Raw genomic sequence first — 20,313 nt, 5'->3', positions numbered from 1 at the left:
AATACCTCTGCCTGCGTAGGGAGGTCCCAGGGAACTTGTCTGTTTTTGTCTAATTCCAGAAATCAGAATCATCCTAGTATCCTGAATTTTAACTCATAGTTCAGACCTCCTTTACAGGCCAGCTGAAGTTTTCCTTTTCCTTATGATTCTACCTACACAATGCCTCTCCAGTCTTAATACTGATACCCCCAAATGTCTCTACTGTTTTCAGTTCACAACTTCCTTGGCCTCAATCACAGCAGATTCTTTCTTGCCCTAGAGTCCCTGAATTTGCCCATTTCCATATCTGGCCTTGGAAAGCCTAGGACTACACAAGGAATCCTCAGAGATTTTTGCTGTCAAACAGATACTACAAGTTTTGCCCAGCAAATAACCTAACATTAGGTCTGTTGGAAATAGCTGGAAAGATACATGCAGATTTAGGAGCTGAAGCACTACTCAGTTTTGTGCTGCTAGGATAACCCAGAGCTAGTCAGTCTGGTGGCTCATCCCCCTGTAGAAAGAGAACAGTCATAGGCAGCAAGTGATGAGCTTGTTGCTCCGCTGGTGAACAAAGGCTGTAGCATGTCTCCTCAGCTACCCAGGCTACCTCAGACACACCAACCCTGTTCTCTGCTCCTATCCATCTTACTACTGAATACTGAATTGGGAACTGAGTCCTTACTATGAACATACTCAGTGGCCTGGGAAGAGGATTATTTAATGCTCTGGAGATGAAGAACGTAGTCTATAACTTTGCTTCTCTTGCACAAGGAGGCTTTCTAAAGAATATGTAGATCTCCTCTGTATGGAAGACAAAGCTTGGCTGGGGGCTGGTGCAAGATGGTAGAATGAACTGCCCCAGGAAGGGGCACTGCAAACTTTGCTAAGGACAAGGCACATTTCTTTGACTTTTCTTTCTCTAGCATAAACTTCTGGCAATATTATTCATATAATGCCCCACCCCCCCAAACCAAAGCACTCCCTGGGAAGAAGGTGAGAGAACAAACATGTGACAGATGTTAGCTACTTCACATCATGCACACAGCAATGGAAGATGCTCAGCTGTCACAAGGCTGAGTGCAGTGGAAGCACCTGTAGAAAACAGAGACATGCCTTCTAGCACAAGTAGTACATGCTTGTGCCTTAAGATCCAGAGATCCTGGGTTGGATCCCCACTGCCAGTGACCTACCTGAGGGCTGGGTGTTACAGAAGCAGAGAAGTGTGTAGATTCACACTACAGATTTGTGGATCTGACCCCATGGACTCATATGGTAGAATGTGTTGGGCCTAATTACCCTTCTCAGTGGTTCCCCAATGGGGGAGCATCAGCATCAGTATTACAGGATCATCAGCGCTGGCCTTTGCATACTCCATAGCTGAGAACTGTACACTGGTATAGACCAGAAGCAGTCACACTAGACTTGCTGACATCCAAATGAATTCTGCAATGCGGTGCATTACTGGAACCCTCAAATTGGCCCCAACACCTTGGCTGCCCATGCTGTTGCACATCACTTCACCACCCATCTGTCACAAGGCACCAACTACAGGAAGTCCAGCAAATTCAAGAAAAACAAACATCTCTCCACCCACCAGGACCTCAATAATGTCCCTCACCATTGCCTGAAGTCATGCAAGTCACCTGGATCTATGCGCTTAACCTTCAATGATGTAACATCAACCCTGACAAAGCTTGGAAAACCAAATGGAGTTCACAGGAAGTCCCAAATAAACGTCTTGTGATAGATCTTTCCTGATCTCCGGCGATGCTCATGGACAACTCTAAATCATATCCGTACAAACCATAGGAGATGCAGATACTTGATGTGCAATTGGAAAATTAAAAACTCTGCAGTGTGCAACTGGGGTCACCCCGAACATACCATGGAACATATAACAACTCAATGCCCAATCCACAAATATGAAGGAGGTATCACAATGAGACACTCTGCAGCTCCTGACAGTTGTCTGGTTCAACCACCTAAATTTAAATTGATAGTTGCTGTTCTGTATCTACATAAGTCATATGAAAGAGAAAGAAATCCCCATCTCCAAATGCCTCACAGATTTCAATGAAGTACTATTATCCCCATTTTACAGATGGAGACTGAGCTATGGCATGATTAAGTGACTTGCCCAGGGTTGCATAAGGAACCAGTGGCAGAACAGGGAATTGAACCCACTTCTTCTGAGTCTTTATCTAGCATCTCAGCCACAAGACATATCTCTCTCCCAAAGGGAAAGATGGAACTCCCAGTGGAAGCTGGTTCATTACAGCTTCTTGACTGAGGCAGGGAAGGATTATTGCTTAGTTCAGCTGGTAGAGCTGCTACTGCCTATGAACGGCCAAGGTCTCATTTTTGTCCTGATTGTGTAAATACATAGATTTCTGCTCCTGCTTCCAGCAAGATGGAGTTCCTAATGGAGGAACTCCATCTGCTGAGTCTGATCTGAAATGCCCTCTAGTGCAAGGCTGAGCACCTGACCAGAATTTCTGCCACAGCCTCTCTTATACTGGCCATCCAGTTGGAAGGTTTGTGTTTCAGGAAGATGCCTTTTTGTCCTTTGCAGAATGTGAGTGATTTTCTCTCCTCTTTTCTTGTCCCTGCTAGGACTGAGATTCTCATCAGGACACAGTGCTCAATCCCCTCATTCAACCCCATATTCTAGCCCAGTGGTGCTCAACATTTTTTCCCAGCAGGCCAGATGGACGGTACCCCATCTGTCAGTGGGCTGAATCTGGCTGGTGGTCCCAAGCTGGCACCTGGAGTCCTATCCAACAAATTGGAAGGGGCAACTTGGGGAAGTGGGGCCAGGCCTGCCCCTGATCCAGCTGCATTGGGGGAGGGGGCATGGCTCAGTCCTAATCCAGCTACACAGAGAGAAGAGGGCATAGCCTGTACACAGGGATTAGGGTCTAGGAATTTGGAAGTGGGGAAGAGTGGCCACATTAATTGCCACTGCTCTCCTGCCACCTAATTTCCCAACCCATGGTACCCAGTGGGCTGGATGCCACGACTCCACAGGCTTCATTTGCCTATGGGTTGGAGGTTGAGAACCCCTGTTTTACCCCATTAGGAGCATCTATTTCAGTCTGTATTTTTGGCCCCTGTGGTTCCTTACCCACTGCTGGCAGTGCCTAGTGCCAGTGGCACCAACAGTGACTCAGTCCTTAGCCAGAAAGCCCATCATGCTAACCCATTCCTCCTTCACAACAAAAAAAAATCGCTGTGTAACCTTTGTTGATTTTGGCCATTCTCCTCCTCTGACAGCAGAGGTTCTTCCTATCACTGCGCTGGGTGGAGCTACCAGGGGAGCATTTTCATTTGTATATAATGAACACCAAGCACAATTAAATGAAGCCTAAGGCTAGGGATAGAAGTTACACATAAACCAGTTTAAGTGATCAGAAGCTGGTTTAAACTCAGAACAGAAGTTCAGTGCACATAAACTAATTTAAAAATGGCCAAAACTGGTTTAAGATAAACCTGTAGTATGGTTTAAGATAAACTTGTAGTTGAATGTAGTATCAGACTTAACTGATTTGGGTCAAACCGGTTTATGAAACTTTTGTCCCAGACCCCTTCCTGGTCCAAGTTAAATCAGAGTCCCCCAGCATCCCAGCATGCTCTACAGCCCTGGGCTGGGCTGGGCTGGCTGTCTGCTTCAGAGGGCACCACCCCTCTGCCCTCCAGCCAGAGCAGGGGTGGGGACATGGCCAGATGCCAGCTAGGCCTGGCCCCCTGAGGTGAAGGGGGCAGGACGGGGGTTTATTTCCCCTTTCTCTCATGGGTGACTGGTGCCTCCTGAGTCTGGGGGGGCACCAGATCACCGACAGGGGTCCTCCAGTGGCTGATCGCCACGCCCGGAACCACCAGCAGCAAAACCGGAAGTGCACTTCCGCCAGTACTTCTGTTTCGTGGCTGGTGCTTCCAGGGGGTGCATGGCCAATCTCAGGGGGTGCATGTGCCAGTGTTCCCTGCCTTCCCCCACCAGATGACCCACCCAGGGTCTGCCAACCCCAGCTGCAGCCTCTGCCGCTCAACCCCCTGACAGGGGCTACTGTGCCCTGACCAGGCAGACTCTGGCTGGGGTCCCCTGAGGGGAGAAGGAAAGGAGAGGGGAGTAGACCCCCTCTCTGACCCTTTCACCTCAGAGGGCCATGCCAGACCGGCATCTGGCCATGCCTGACAGGGATCCTGACAGGGGCAGCAGCCTCATGTGCCTGGAGACCACAATCCTTTTCTCAGTGGGGGGGCTGAGAGGGAACTGCACTGTGGACGGGAGCAGGGTGGGCAGCAGCAGCGGTAGAGCTGGGAGGGGTGGCTATGGGGCTAAGGCAAATTTTGGGGTGGCCATAAGACCCCCTAGCACTGCCATCACTTCCCCCCCACAGCCACCTTTCCCAGCCCTGCCACCGCTGCCACTTGCCCTGGTTCAGCCCCGCAACCCCAGCCATGGACAAGGCAAGTGGATGGCGGGGCTGGGCCAGGCCGCAGGGGCAGGGCCCTTCCCAGCCAGCTGCAGCTCATGCTGGGGCCACGGGAGCTGTGCGCCCAGTTTGCTCCCACCTCCCTGCACCTAGGCTAGGCCAGGTTGTTAGGGAGCCGCTGAGGCAGCACTGCACAAACCCCCTTCCCCATCCCACCCCCTACCCCACGGCGGGGGAGGAAGAGGAAAGGGAGAGCCCTGACCCCTGCAGCGATTCCCTGGCAGCCTGACCCGGCCTGGGCATAGGGAGCCAGGAGAAATCTGGGTGCACAGCTCCCATGGCCTCAGGCCAAGCTGCAGCCAGCTTGGAAAGGCCTGGCCCCTCTGCCCCTGCCCTCAGCAGCACCATCAGGCCGACCCAGCTCAGCCCAAGCCCCAGGTAAGGTGGGCTGATGCCAGAGCTGGGTCAGCCCTGGCCATGGGGGCAGGGTCCTTCCCAGCTGGAGGTGGGGCTGGGGCTGTGGGAGCTGCATGCCCAGATTGCTCCTGGCTCCCTGTGCCCAGGCCGGGCCGGGCTGTTATGGAGGGCTCTCCCCCTTCTCCGCTGTGGGGCTGAGGGAGGCGGTTCTGTGCGGTGCTGCCTCGGGGCTCAGGGCTGGAGGGGCAGAGCGCTGGGACAGGGGGGGCTCCTGGCTCCCCACACTGAGGCCAGGCTGTCAGGGAGTTGCTGCAGCAGGCAGGGCCCTCCCTCTCCTCCTCCTCCCCTGCCACAGGGCTGGTGGGGGGTCTGGCCATGCCCCCACTCTCACTGCTTGACCCTTTGGTGCCAGCCGGCCCGGAGTCTGGCTATGCCCCACCCCACCGAAAAGTCTGCCAAGGGCTGCTTCCCCCTTCCTCCTCCAGGCACACCTGGGCTGGGGTCCCTGCAGGCCAGGGTGGGGATTTAAACCTCTCCCCAGTCAGACTCAGGTCTACCAGGGCCTGGCCACGCACCCCCCTCAGCTCAGCTTCCCTCAGTCACTGCCGAAGGGGAGGGAGGGCTCACTCTAGCACCCTCCGACTTTGGGCCTGAGCCACTGCAGGCATGTGCCTGCATTTACTGAATCAAAAGTGAATGTCTATGCACTTTCAGATTGGTTCAATCTATGCAGGTTAGACTAACCTGAAAAGTTTGAATCAATTCAGGCTCAGACTTTTTGAATGTCTGTACATAGTGTAAATGAACAGCAAACAGCCTGCAGGTGCTAGTGGCAGGGTGCTCACTGTATCTGGCAACCTATATATTGGTTAAGGATCTTTCCATTATGGATTCCAAATGAGAAGGGATTGTATTAGTCTCCCAGCAAAAGACCCTTAGCCCCATACATTTACTGCTGAGAAATTGGGTGTTACTGCCCCAGTAAATAAAATCCCTCAAACCAGAGCTATGCAGGTGGGCCTGGTGGGGGTGAGTAGAAGAGGAGACGATGTGGATATTGTGGATGTGGGGATTTTGTTTTGGAAACTCTGGGCCTGAACTTTCATGATTTCGTTACCAAACTTTTGTTGTCCTTCAGGTTTTGCTTTTTTCCTGAATGGGCTGAAACTATCATTTTCAAACAGAAAACCTGCTGAAAATGTACATCAACCCATAAACAGTTAATTTCTCAGCCACATGTGGTGCACTTTTGTTCTTCTCCAAAACAGACTAATTTTCTCTGGGAAACAAAATGTTTTTTCTAATTGACACATCCACAAAATAGGGTGCTTTGGGGAGCAAAAATGGACACATTTTCCCAGATTAAAATGAAATCTGAAACGGACACTGGAAGTGTGGGGCAAATCGAAGAAGTTTGAGTAATGGTAACAACATGGAACTCATGGGTGTTCTCCCCACTCCTGGCAGTGACTCACCCTGTGATTTTAATAAATCATTTTGGCCCATATCTTCCCAGCTGCACACATGCAATTGTATACATAAAAATGCATCCCTGTGCTGCAGTTATCACAATCACATTGCAGTCTCAGTGACTGTACATGCCAATTAGGAGTGCAAATTCACCAGGCCTTTTACATGTGTAATTCTGGAAACCCAGGCCTTAGCTTCTCTTTGTTTCTATGGTGTTATCAAACCCAACCCTCCTCCCCAAGAGTATGAAAAATTACTTGCTTGGGTGTGTTTAGAGGTTTTGTTAATCCACATGAATAACTCCCTCTCTGGTCCAGGGATGAAACTACTGTTGTAACAGAAACACTTGTTGAAATGGCCTAAGGGCTTGCAGTTCTCTTTCCCGTCAGTCTCCGGAGCAGCTGGCTGTTATGGCTCATTTAAATTAGCTCCAGCTCTCAGGGACTGCCCTTTCAGCTTCCAGTCGGCTGTTCTTGGATGGAGCTTCATCAGAATCTTTTCTCTGTTTCAAAGCATGGATCTTGCACATAAGTTTAAGTGCTTTGGAAACCTCTGCTCTCTCAACCATTCCAAGCATATCCTGGGTAGCTGAGTAGTTTTTATAGCCGGGGAGAGCCCCAATGATTTCCTGGGTCTAGACTTTGTCAGAGAACTTGTTGCATCCACACAGGGGAACTAGCCCGGTTTTGACTGCAGCATCTTGCAGTAAGCCTAGTCCACTGTGCCACGGCTGAGCCCCTATTCCTGTTAACAGGTCACACATTGCAAAACACAGAAGTGTGGCATGTGTGCCACAGTGCAAGGGGCCCCCAAGGGACTTAGCAGCAAGTCTACCTTGGCTACATTAACATTTCATACGGCATCGCAGATGATGCTACAATCACCTCAACTCAGACAAATGAGTCTCCAGGTATCATCAGTCCAGGTGCTGAGACTAGAGTTACAGAAACTTAAATACGAGGGGAAACAACCGACTGACTAATAAGGAAGGAAACACTGCAGTTACCACGAGTCCGTGCCGGTTCTTAGCTTTGCTTTGGCCACCTTACAAGTTCTGCAGCTTTCTGACTGTACTGGAGGGGGCAGCTCATCCCATTCAGGATGCCCATGCAAATGCTCCCCCAGGCCTAGTGGGAATTGCATGCAAGCATCAAAAGGAAAACTGACCCTTCATTAGTTCTACTGAAACCTACAGCAGCAGGGAGGCTTCACCCACCCACCAAGGCTATTCCCTGGAGATGTTCCTCAAGCAGTTCCTCACCTGGTGTCTATCAAACAAGAGCTGAGGGACCAAACCCACCATTTTAACCTGGTGCTGGTTTCAGGTGGAGAGAACTGAACCCCTGTCCAGCTCTCACTGTCTCCTGCCAAATTCCTTAGAGCTGCTTATTAACACGTGGAAGACTGCTCTGTAATTGTTTATGGGACAAATGCAGGCAAAAGGCAAGTGGGATTTGACAATGTGGCCTAAATATCCCTGTTTACAAAAAGTCTGACAAAACATCAGCCCTTGGCTTTATCTTTCCCGTTTGGAAACAGCCACAAAGCAAATATACTCAGGACAGAAGGTGGGGGAGGGGGGCAGAATTTATATTGACTTTAGCAAAAAAACATTCTTTAAAAAAAAGAAAATCTTTCTAGATGCCCAGATTCAGAGCTGGACACCCAAGTCTTGCATAAGGGTTTCAGGCCTGATAGTTTGCAGGGTTTGTGTGAGCAAGTCATGCAGTAAACTATTCTCTGTTAATTTTTTAATGCAAAATAAACAGGCCAAGAAATGATTAGCATGCAAGCATGTTCAGCTTAATCGGGGGAATCAGGAGGGATGAGAGTGAAGAGGCTAGTTGGAGTTATCAGTTAACCATATAGATTGTCTCTTCTTCCAAGAGCTAATTCTCGCAATTGCTTTTTGTGCCCTATAAAATTGTCCTTGTTTTTCTTAATTAAAGTGATGACCTAAAATTGCTAGTATAAGCACAATGGAAGCCCTTGTTTCCCTTTCTTGTTTTCAGACCACAAGGGCTGCACACAGGAAATGCAGGTGATAAGGATCCTACCTGGTTTATTACAGACGATCAGAATCTTCTTCCCCATCCCTGACTTGGAAAGGAAGCTGTTAGATTAAGACAGAAAATGCAAAAATCCATTTTGACGTGCACAGCTGCGGTGGTGAAAGCACTTCGGTGTCATCTCAGCAAATCCAGGGAGTAAATGGAGGAGACTGAGCTAGGGAGAAAGCATAGCTAGGGAGTTGCTTGGAATGGAGTTTGGTCAGTGGTCGGAGATCTATATTCTCAGATAGGCAGGACTTTGTCCACAAACTGGAATTTGAAATTTCAAAGGGGAAAAAAAAGCAGAAGGGACCTTTCTGTGTATGGAGATGACTATGTTGGCGTGATTCCCCCAGGACTTTTGTTCTTTGTCTTGTAACTCAGCAGCTCATGCTTCCCCTTCAGCTGATTTAATGAACGAGATGGAAAGATTAGAGCGAGAGAGAGGCTTGCCAGTACATTCAGTGAACAGTAAACACAGCCTGGCTGTGAAATCAGAACCCCGTTCAAAACTTTTCCAAAGTCTGGAGGGGTTTCATATGCAGAGTTTAGGGTCTGAGCCCATCTTTGCTTTACAACCAGCCTCAATAAAGCCACTCCATTCCCAGAACAGAGCCTAGAGCAGGGGTGGGAAAAAATGTGGCCTGTGGGATGGATGCGGCCTGCCAGGCCATTGTATCCAGTCCATGGGGCCCCTAAAAAATTTAGAAAATTAATATTTATCTGACTCTGGCTGCCTGTCATGCGGCCCTCAATGGCTTGCCAAAACTCAGTAAGTGGCCCTCCACCTGAAATAATTGCCCGCCCTGGTCTTGAAAACGTAGGCCAAAATGTCTGTGGCCTCAATGATTATGGCTACAAATGGTAAGAAGAGGACACGTTGCTGCATGTCAGAAGGTGCCAGCTAGGTGCCATTACTATTAGTGCCTGAAATTTGTTGTAGGTACAAAACCAGAAGCTCCAATGAAAAATGGGCCTCTAAGGTAAAAGAAGGCTGGTCGCTGCAAACATGTGTTTTTGGTGCCATGTCCTTCATGGTATTCACGCCACACCACATGACAACTTCAGACTACAGCCTCATGTGCTGCTTTGGCAAGACTTTGCCAAAGATCTTGGGAATATTTAACATGGGTCTTGTATCTTAGGTACAAGCAGGGTAAATGACTTCTGAACAGACAGGTCTGGAGGCCCCACGGTCCTAGTCAGAATGACTTCATGGGCACACATTTATGTCTCTCCTCTTCCAGCTGTAGAACTACCCTTCCCATCACTCAGTATAATGTCCTCTAGTACCCCAGGCCCTAACTCTTGCTTGAGTCCTTTTCTGATTGCCATTCATCATCTCTCTCTCACTTGTAGTTCCTCTTCACTATCTCCACTCTGACTCTTGCTTTCCCTGCTCTGCTAATCCTGCTCTGCATGGAGACTCTGGAACTCAACAGGCAAATGTGGAACATCCATTTCAAGGATTGTTGGACAGAGCATTTCTCTCTGATCCCTGAGGAATCACAGTTGATCTTCTGGGATCCTGACTTTCAAAAACAATGGACCATTAAAGTAGTGCTTTTGCAACTTACAGGATTCTGCCATGTCATCCTCTGCCTCAGATCATTTGTATTTGTTCCAGGATACATGCTTTCTGGATAAGGAAAGAGATGACTTCTGTGCTGAGTGAGAGAGGGCTAGAGAGTAGTTTCTACTGGTCTCTTAGCTGTTTAGACAGTGATTACTGTATCAGAAAAATGCACTGCAATTCAACATGCGAATGCCTTAATCAGCTAATGATCTCAAAGTCTTTATGAACATCAATTACTTCAGCCTTATCCATTCTCCAGATGATAAATCTAAGCAGAGAGGCAACGTCACCCGCACAAAGTCACCAGCTATGTCAGTAGCCAGACTCCAAACCTCCACCTTTGCTGATTTGTTTCCTGGGTCCCACTGCTGCTCTTCCAGTTCTGCATTAATGATGATAAACAGCATTAAGAAAACACCACAATTTGGGTACATGATTTTTCAACTCACTTTTCACATTGCTGTTGGCCAGATGAGGTACTGAAGAGCTGATCAGTTGTATATAGAAGGGCGTTTCACACCATAAGGGGACAGCAGGGATGAGACAACCTATGATAGATTCTCTGATAGCATAGCTTGCTGTATTTTCCCTTCTACAAAGATATGTGCCGGCCAAGATGTGACTGCAGATTGTGTTAGCATACCTGAGCTAGCTTTGAACTAGCTTGCTTGGCAAGTGGGAGTGTTGCTGTGGCAGCCTAGAGCTCAGCAGTGGCTAAGCACCTGAGTTTTTAGCCATCTTTTTGGGTGCATTTTATAGCACATTCTACACTGCTAGCTGCACCTGAGCTCAGGTATGGCTACCTCAGCTGTAGTAATCCTTTCATTGTTGTGTAGACATAATTGTGAAGACATGAGGCTAGTACTAAGGTGCCTTTCTTTCTAGATCTTCTTCCTTGCCTTTTAGAGGTGTTTTGTTTTTTTTTTAAACAGAAGTAATGACCTAAGATTGCTAGTATAAGCTTTTTTTCAAGCTTTTGGGCTCATGCACACTATGAATACAACCCAGGTAAAAACTTGATTGAAGTCTGCAGCATGGATAGGAACCACCTAGGTTCTGATCTTGCCTTATTCATGTTACAAGTTTGAACAAGGTAAGGAGGCAATTGTAGTAGGCAACTGAGTCCCTGGTTCAGCTGGGTCTGTGTAGGTAGTGCAGGCAGAACCATTATGTGTCAATAGGTGTGTGTCTCCCTCTTCCACTATCAGTAGCTGTCAAGAGTTCTGGCTGATGATATACTTCCCTGTACGTGTTTATTAAACAGCCTGTATTCTGTTCCTCATTTAAGGAGGTATGTATCTTATTCGCTGGGAATCGCCTTTACTTTTGGTGAAACTGCCAGTCAGAAGGTCTGTATATGAGGCAGAATTAGTCTCTTGTCATATTTATGTGAGGAAGGACACGGGGGAATTTACTGCTCATCTGATAAAATCAAATTATTGTTCCATGAAAGAGTACACTGGTTCCTGGAGTTCTAATATTTTCCTATTACAACTGGCTCCTGTAATGTGAAGTGTTGGGGTGAAGTGATGTAGTGGCAGGGTTGGGGAGTGAGGCTGGTGAGGTGTTTGGATGGGGTTTCCCGAAGCAACTGGATTTAGTGAAAGGCCCTAGGCAGGGAGCTGCCATGCACCAAGACACAATGTGAAAGCACCCGCTTCCCAGACTCCATGGCCAAAACCCATCCGTGGCTTATGTCTACTACTTGCTAATCTTGCGCCAAATTCCCCTCTCAGCAGCATTAGTGTCACTAGGCCAAATCTTAAACCCCCTGAAGTCAGTAAGAATATTTCCTTTGGTTTCAGAGGGCATTGGATCAGCTGAAGTGTGGGGTGACTCTCCTAACATCAGTGGATTGACTCTGGCTTTTTAGCAAAGAGCTGTTCAGAATTTGTCTCTGGCTGGTGCAGAAAGGGAAGTATCTTTAAGTGAGCCAAGATGATCTAAAATCAAGGATAGTTGTTGTCTCTCAACCATTCTCTCCCTTCAGAAATGTTTTAATTTATGCTGGTGCGGGCGCCTCATTCACCAGCATTGGTCAGTGTGCCTAGCCCAGGATTTGTCACTTAAATATGTCACGCTATAGGGATCACTTTACCCATGGTTCTTCATTGGAGCCTCTTCTAAATTTCTGCTAGATTTATTAGCCTCCCAGTGAGAGAAGAATCCTCTCATACTAGAGTCTGGGTGAAGCAACAAGTGTTTTCACTAATAAATAGGATAGTTGGAACTGCTTCATTGTTTTTTGGTGTGGAAATTAACCTTTCCATTCCAATATTGTCTGGCAAGATAATCTCCGGGGTGAAAGAGGAGAATAGTCTTTGTTCTCCTTTCCCCATTCAGCCCTTGACCTCCCTGCTGAAACAGGATTTTTGATGGGGACACTTATGCACCAGGCACTGGACCGAGGACACCACATAGAGGAACTGCAGTCACATCAACTTAGAGGTAAAAGGCCTTGTGTCCCATTGATATTCCTCACATCCTGGGCCACCTAATTCTCCTCAAACTTCCCGACTCCCCTTCCACACATATCTCTTCATTTTCTATTCCTAGCATCCTTAATCCCCCCTGACCTAGAGCTTCCAGACCTCATTGGAGTGAGCAGGTATTTCAGCCTTATTTAGAGAGCAGCCTATCTGAGCAAAGGCTTGCCGAGCAAAATGGTCCAGGTTTTTATGATATTTTACTAGACATTATGGCAAATCCTGCGCATATTTGACTTTGTGTCTGTAGCGTTTATCTAATCAAAGGGATCATTCTGGCCAAACCAGATTTGGAATGGAGGTCTCAAGAATGAGGCCATTAAGGGGCTGTACTCCCCTCCTCCTTCTCACGCACATTGTTTCAAACAAATGAATTCTCAGCTCAGAATCCTCCTTGCCGGAGGGAAAGAACAACCAAACATCTGGGTTCAAAGGGGTTCCTTCCTGTCATTAGGGATCATGGGTCAGATCTTGCTGCCACACTAGTCCCAAAAAAGAAACGCGGGGCTTTTCTGTATCTCCAGGAACAAAGCTGAAGCAGCACAGCCAACAAAATGTACAGACCCAACCTCCTAGCAGATAGGCAGCATATGTGTCTTTTAAACACGCTGTAATCTTCTTGCTTTGCTTTGTGAAACATTCACTATGCTGTAGACATACTGATGATCTTCTGTTAATACAACAAATGCCACAGCCCCAGTGGCATGTACTTTTGGGGGGTCTGTGGATCTAGAATTTCGGTGCTGAGCTCTGAGAGCAGGGATCCTTAAACCTGTAATGGCCTTTTGATTTGGCATGGCCCAGTCTGCTCTGCTTGACTGTGAAGCATAGTTAAAACTAATTTGAGGCTATTAACTATGCAGCATGTCAACTAAATCAGCCTGCATTGATTGTGAAATAAATTGGGATGTGTTCATTACAGAAGAAGCTGATACTAATCCTTAATTACTAGCTGTTCTATGCAATTCAGCTGATGCTGTTAAGTGATAAAGTGATTTCCACTTGTTGATCTTGCACTGCTATGCAATGGAAATTACAGTGAATCATCCAAAGCCATCCCAGTCTAAACCACAGCAGTGCACTATTTTCTGTCATGTGTAAAATATGTTCTTACTGGGTGCAACTACATGTTCATTAATATGCCTCAGATATTGCACATTTAGTTAGTACTTGTTTAATAAAGTACTAACTGAATGCACAGTAATTAGAGTTACCACACAGTAGCACCAGCGCATGATTAATTTGTGACACTGCGCATTGGCCTAATAACACTGCACAGTAGACTATTAGCACTGTTTTTCACCACCACATTACTGCACAATGTTGTTAGGCTAATGCACAATAAGCATCTTGTGTAGACGTGCCCACTGTCCTATATTACCTGACCCTAAGTCCATCAAAGTCAACAAAAGGATCCTCATGATTTTGAGTGCGTTTTGGAATAGAATCTAATTCCAGAGCAGGGGTGTCAAACTTACCCTGGGCCTCAGGGTGGATCTAGATCATGGGGGCTCCTCCCAGACTCCACAGTGGCAGCAGCAGCTACAGCGGGTCTGGGACCAGATGGTGACATGAGTCCTGTGGGCACAGGGTGAGCAAGGGCTACATCTACACAGCCCTAACTCGCCCCCCTGCTGCATCCAGGAACCCCTAATTCTGTGGCAGGCCATGCCCCACTATTTCCAGCAGACCAGATAAAACAGTTCCATGGGTTGGGTCCAGCCTGTGGGCCATATGGTTGACACCTGGTTGACACCCCTGCTCTACAGAATGTCTTGGGTGGTTCAGTTTGTAGGCAAGATAGTCCGTACAATAGCACTGTGTTGCATTACAACATGCCTGGAGTTTTCTTTTCCCAAAATCAGAACCCAAGAGCCAGGTTTCTCAGAGTGACCCATGGAAATCAAATCCAGTGTGAATCGAGCTTGTTTTCAGGGTAAGATTTTCAAAAAGTTGAGGCCCACAAGTAATGGCAGTGTAATCGTGTACCTGATCCACCATTCACCAGGCAGCCTGGGCAGACACACTTGTACTCACATTCCCCTTGTACATTTGCATGCCTGGCTCTTTCACAAACCTTCCCCTGAAGGTTGTTGGTGCAGACTGTAGAGTGGGAGGTGTTTACAGTAAGCTCAGGCCCTGTAAAACTCACTTTATAGGGAAGTAAAATGAAAAATTCGCATTGTTACCAGACACGACAAGGTGTAAACGGCAATTCTGATTATATTGACCTCTGCAAAGAGGGAGAGAGAGGAAAGGGTGTGGGGAAAGAAAGAAGACAAGAATCAGAGGCCAATGGTGGGGGGGAGGGAGAGGATATTGGGGAAAGGGGGAAATTAGGGAACTGGGGAGCAGACAGGGTTTTTCCAAGGTTTCACACTGGGTACAATTAAGACCAATGAAAACGCCCAAGCATCAAGGTCAATAGCTCAGGAAATATACTCCACTCATTGAGAATGTGCTTCTCCCTAACCGCTGTCACTGCGGCGTGTGCCCAGGAGCTGGAATCAGCAAAAGAAATGCAATAATAAACAAACAGGCAATGACAATCACTGCTGCCCCACCAAAAAAAAAAAAAAAAGCCCAGCTTCCAGCATTCAGCACTGGGTGAGATGATTAAAGATTAACCCCCCTGCCTCCTGCCTCCACCCCTCTGGGGAGTATAGGCCTTGAAGCTCAGCAAATCCCTCCAGAGAAATATTTGAAATAAAAGACAACAGATAGGGGCGGCAGCGAAGGCAGCAAGAGGCTGAGGGGCCAATAACCTCCAACAAGGGGATCGCTGCAATCTGGTCCGTGTTTGCTAATGATAATGCGTCTTTCCAAAGCCCTGATAGACATGGAGATGGCAGATTATAGCGCAGCGTTAGACCCAGCTTACACCACTCTGGAGTTTGAGAACATGCAGGTGCTGGCTATGGGCAATGGTAAGTCTGCTTTGGGGTTCGCTTTCCTCTGTTGAAGTTAGTTGGGTTAGCTAGAGCCTTCCGGAGATCCAGTCTATAGGCAACAGGCTTTTCATTGGGGTTTACTCACCTACAGAGCATGGGGAGTTGAAGGGGCCAGGAGAGAAGGACCAGTATGTAAGTGGCTTTTCCTCCTTCTCTCAAGTACTGCCGTCTGATTAATGCTCCTCTGGGCACTGACTGAACCTGCTCAGCGCAGGTACCTCATTGAGGGGCACAGTATAATAACCCTAGAGACAACAGAATTTCCCTCCTAATCCTTTGGCTGCAGCAAAGGAACAAGGACCCAGAGCTGAGAGCAAATGGGTTTCACCAGTCTCAAAACCCAAACAGGAAGGAAAGTGCCGAGATCAGCTGTTTCTTTACTTGTGAAGGCTTCTAAGTGGGCTGCTTTTCCTGGCTTCACAGATGTACAGCGATAGACAGAATCTCCCTTAATTGTGAAGTAGAACAGGCGTCCGGAAGAGTTTCAGTGCATTGTGCCAGTCAGACACTCGGACTGTAGTTGGATTTTTAGTGATAACCCACACACAGGATGAAGGTGTACAGTGCATAGTGGGGGCAGGTATCTTATTAAAAAAGGCTTCACTTTGCATATTTCCAGTGGCAGCCCCCAGACCAGGGACAGGTAGTCCTTCTCTTTACAGCCCGAAGTTAGACTGAACCATTTACATGGCATAAACTGGTGTGAGTTTAAATGTATGAGGCAGGAAAGGAAGGCTCTGCCCTTTTAACTGGGACTAGTCTCAGTTTATCTTCCCACTGGGATACACGGACACAGTCCTCTCCCTCCAGGAGATCGCATGCGTTTTATTAGGATATGCAACATTATCCTGTGGGTTTGAGTCTGGAGTCTGCAAGGATTCATCTCAGATTCCTCTCTCAGTTACCCCAAATCCTCTCTAGATATTGGGTTAATCACTCAGCTAAATATGCTGCAGAAAAAACAACTGTCTGCCCTCTGGGATCCCAGCTTTGTGCTTTCTCTCTGGTTAGCTCTCTCTCCAGGCTGCTCTAAAGCTGCATAAGAAATCCAGTTTTGATGTTTGATTAGGGAATCTGGTCACCGGCATATACTGACTAGGTTGCAAGACAGAACCTTTTTACTGCAAACAAGTGACACAGGGTTGCCCAAGATAGCCATTGTGCTCTGAGTGTAAGTCCATGATACTAAAATGCCCCTCCAACATACCTTGTTTTGGGTTCTGCTCTAATCCCTGCCTCTTGGCTAGTGAACTGTCACGGGGAGCTCAGGGAGGTGTGAATCCCAGAAAGGGGGGTCAGTGGTGGGATTCACAAAGACGTGGCTGCCTTCACACTGCAACAGCTAGCTTGCTGAGATACTGGTATCTATTCTTAAGGACATGTCTGAACTTGACAACTAAGCTTGAAGTCCTTCGTTGTCCAGCAAATAGAAATCCCGCACTGAGGTCATCAGTCATCAGGCCCTCTAAGGTCCAGAAAGCCTGGAGAAGAGTTGTACTCATGCAGTAGGGGTGGAGGCACTATCTGTAGAGTTTGCCTATGGTTTAGCAGAGAGGGATGGTGATTTCCACAGTGTTACTCTGATTTTATAAAGAGTAGTAAAGGTGATCGATCATCCAGAGAATGACCTGCAGCAGGCCCTGTGGGGAGAGTAGGAAAGAACAGTTTAATTGTATGTGACTTGCCAAGGAGGTTGTTATATTCGAACACAATACAGAAAAAGCCCAGAATTAGCCTGCTAGTAACCCAGCTGATTCAGCTAAATACCTTTGTGTCTAATGAGATCCAATGGAGAAAGTTATAGGCTATATCTTTAGAAAAGATGCGGGTGAAGGTTAACTCAGCATCCTGGCAACAGTCCAGCTCAGACAATTACATTCTGCCCAACTAAAACATAAATCCACCTGTTTCTGTTTTTCCCACAAAATGGACACAGTCTTCCACACTTCCTGTCCCAAACTGCTGTGAAGTGTTGTGCATTATGAAATAGCCACCATCTTTCAATGATGAAATGGTGGCAAATTTTAAATCTTGTTACTCTTTTGATGCTTCCTGCTTTGGAAAATGGTACAGGACTCTCCAGGTTAAAAGTTGCTATAAGAGCATAAGATCATTTTCAGTCTTATTAGATCCCTCAACCTTTAAGGGGATTGTTTTTCTTCTTAGTTATCCTAGCTTCAGACTAATCCCCATTACTCAGGCATTGCTGGGACAGCAAAGGCTTGAGGACAGCCAGTCATTCACAGTGTTGGCACTGTACAAATAATGTTTGAGAATCATCTACCAGCAAATCATTCAGTGCTGGTTTTCAGCTTAGAAGAATAGAGGCTGGGTGGATTGGAAGGTTTTTTCAGGTAGGAATGGTCTTTTTTGTTATGTTTGGGTGCAAGCTGAACACAAAAAGGCCCTTGTCCCTGTATGTGGCTTCTTGGGTCTACCATTACATATATCCAGAGCACTACACTCACAGTGGTAGGACTCCTTGTGTGGAGGGCCTTTTCCTAGGTCAGGTTTGGTCTTCTTGGAATCTGTTGAAATTAGCTGAAAAACTAACTTTTATTTCAGAGTAAGTGCCCACATGGGGGAGTTTGTGATAATGAGAAATTTCTCTTCTATAGGCAAGCTTAGGGTCAGTTAGAGCCATTCTCTGCAGTGGTAGCAGGAGCAGTGTGGGGCTGGGTAAGGGCAATGCTGTTTGGAGGTTACCTTTCTAGGTGACTGTGTATATCTGGGATACCTCATTGTGTTTGGCTGGGCAAATTGTTTTTGCAACTTGCTAGGAGTGAGGAAGCCAGAGTGAAAAAAATGGAGCGTGTTGCAGCCTCATCGGTAAGGACAAGTGATCATTCCTAGCATGTAATATGGCCTTAAGGAATGCATATGCTGGAGGCTGTAATTTGTATAGCCTGCACCCCCATATCGATATGCATAGTCAGGCACTAGTCACTCTCTGCAACATCAGGTTAACAAGTAGACGTATAGGCTTTCCATATAGCCATCTTATATATTCCAGGGAAGCAAGTTGGCACGGGGAATTCAGGGGCTGGGGGTCCCAGATAAGGTGGTCAACAGTGGGATTCACAAAGATGTGACTGCCTTCACACACCAACATTTGAACTGTGTAGATTCAGCTGGCTTGCAGAGATAAAAACACCTCTTCTTAACAATGTGCCTGGACTAAATTATATTAAACTTAAAGCCTTTCCAGTATCCACTACAGAAAACTCCCAACCAAGGGAACCTAGCATGTATGCAGCAGTAAGATGTCTATATGGAAAGCCTTTTATGTCCACTTTTTAGGCCCTCCACACAAGGAGTCCTGCCACTGCAAGTGTAGTGCTCTGGATTTACACCCAGACCCATGCCCATACCACTTCCATACTTAAATCAGCCCTTAGTCAGAGGGCACATTTTGTTAGATATTTCAGTGGCACGTCTCTGTGTAGTGGGACAGGTCAATTAGGGACCAGATTCCCAGGCTGCAGAACTCCAGGTCTCTGGCATATCCAGAACCTGGTCAAACAAACAGCAAAAGAACTTCCCAGAGGCTGGGCTTTAAACAAAGGGGTCAGCCTGGCCTCTCAATGAACTTTGTGGCAGGAGACCTTTTTGAGATAGCATTGTCCTATCCTTTTTTCCCCCACCCCCAAATTCAAGCTCCTAGTATCAGCCCCATCATCTCAATGAACAGCCCTTTTATAGAGTGCTGGAGCAATGCCTGACTCAGCACAGCTGTGTTCCCCCCCTCGCCCAGATGATCCCTTGCACCAACTACAGGCAGCTGTGTCCTTTCCTGGGGAGAGTGGTAACCCTCTCCCTGCCAAAGTATGAATGAGATCTGTGCATTCTTTCATAACAGAAGGGAAACCAGGACAGCAGGGAGAGTGGGACATTGTGTCTTAGATCAGACAGATGGAGGCACAGGGTCTTTCCCAGTATAACTCCAGTTAAGTTACCGCAATGATGGGCTTGACCCTGGGGCTCATGAAATACAGTGCCTGTGATTTACAAAGCAGAGGCTTGCACATGCCTTTACTGTGCTTTCAGTTCATGTTTAGTTCATACCCCCTAATTTTCACTAGACATTTCAGACCTTAGCATAGGTTCTGTGTCACTTGTGATGATCAATGATCTCCTTTTGCCCTGGTAGAAATCCCAGCACCCCCCAGTGAAATCCTGCAGGTAATCTTGTGCTTTCCAATGGTCCCCATTAATTTCTACTGGGCTCCATTAATGTTAGTTGCAGGAAGCTAGTGGGACGTGTAGACCCAGGAACCAGTAAATCAATAGACCTATGTGATCTGTTTCTATGGGCATTTAAAATCAGAAAAATAATTTAAAACTGGAATTTCCAGGGGTGGAGATGTAGGTAGCTGTGCAGATACATGGTACCTGAAGGTGGTCTTTGTGGAGGTTAGACCTACAAGGTTACCAAGTTTTGATGCCATCTGCCTTGTGGTTGGACTAACTCCCCTGAGGGGGTCTTAGTGCAGCAGAATGAGCTTTCTACTGATTTGGTGCTTCTTCTCCCTGACCACAGTATTTCTCATCCTCCTCAAGTAACCTGGCCGGTGGCTTTCTCTGCAGCAAAATCCTGCCACCATTTCTTGCCAATGTTTGTGGATAGCCCCTGAAGGATAGATTTCATGGTAGCTTGTGCTGTAACATTATCAGATTCCTGAGGATGTTGAGCTCTAAGCCTCCTATGTCCTAAAGTCTCATTCTTCTCTTTGGCTAGGTATAGACAGTCAAAAAGCCTGAGGCTGAATCAATAAAGTCTTTGCAGGTTAGTCTAAACTTCACAGATTAAATTGAAACAGAAGTGAACAGACCAGTGGTGACATGTAGGGGGTTCACGGGGGTGTACCCTCTGAGAGTGCCGGTGCACCCCCTGAGCGGCCACGCTTGCCGCTTAGACAATGGGGAGGGGGGGCCGGGCGGAAAGCC

The 20,313-nt window shown here is 47.2% G+C and overlaps 1 protein-coding gene and 1 long non-coding RNA gene across 3 annotated transcripts in view; one reads left to right on the top strand and one right to left on the bottom strand.

Annotated features, from left to right (window-relative positions):
- Positions 1-8,544, bottom strand: part of LOC112547944 — a 29,721-nt gene extending 21,177 nt beyond the window's left edge. The window contains exon 1 of the long non-coding RNA XR_003091740.1: positions 8,360-8,544. This is a non-coding gene — a long non-coding RNA (uncharacterized LOC112547944). The remainder of the gene's footprint in view (positions 1-8,359) is intronic.
- Positions 8,545-15,110: 6,566 nt separating this feature from the next.
- HNF4A (hepatocyte nuclear factor 4 alpha) overlaps positions 15,111-20,313 on the top strand; it is a 28,265-nt gene continuing 23,062 nt past the window's right edge. For both annotated transcript variants that reach the window (XM_025191486.1, XM_006016679.3), the window contains exon 1: positions 15,111-15,342. In XM_025191486.1, the coding sequence (XP_025047271.1) occupies positions 15,222-15,342 (121 nt within the window). In that variant the 5' untranslated portion in view covers positions 15,111-15,221. The remainder of the gene's footprint in view (positions 15,343-20,313) is intronic.

Source organism: Alligator sinensis, unplaced genomic scaffold, assembly GCF_000455745.1.
Source record: "Alligator sinensis unplaced genomic scaffold, ASM45574v1 scaffold76_1, whole genome shotgun sequence".
NCBI lineage: Eukaryota > Metazoa > Chordata > Crocodylia > Alligatoridae > Alligator > Alligator sinensis.
The sequence above is the reverse complement of the archived record's forward strand: the minus strand, read 5'-3'. Positions and strand labels throughout refer to the sequence as shown.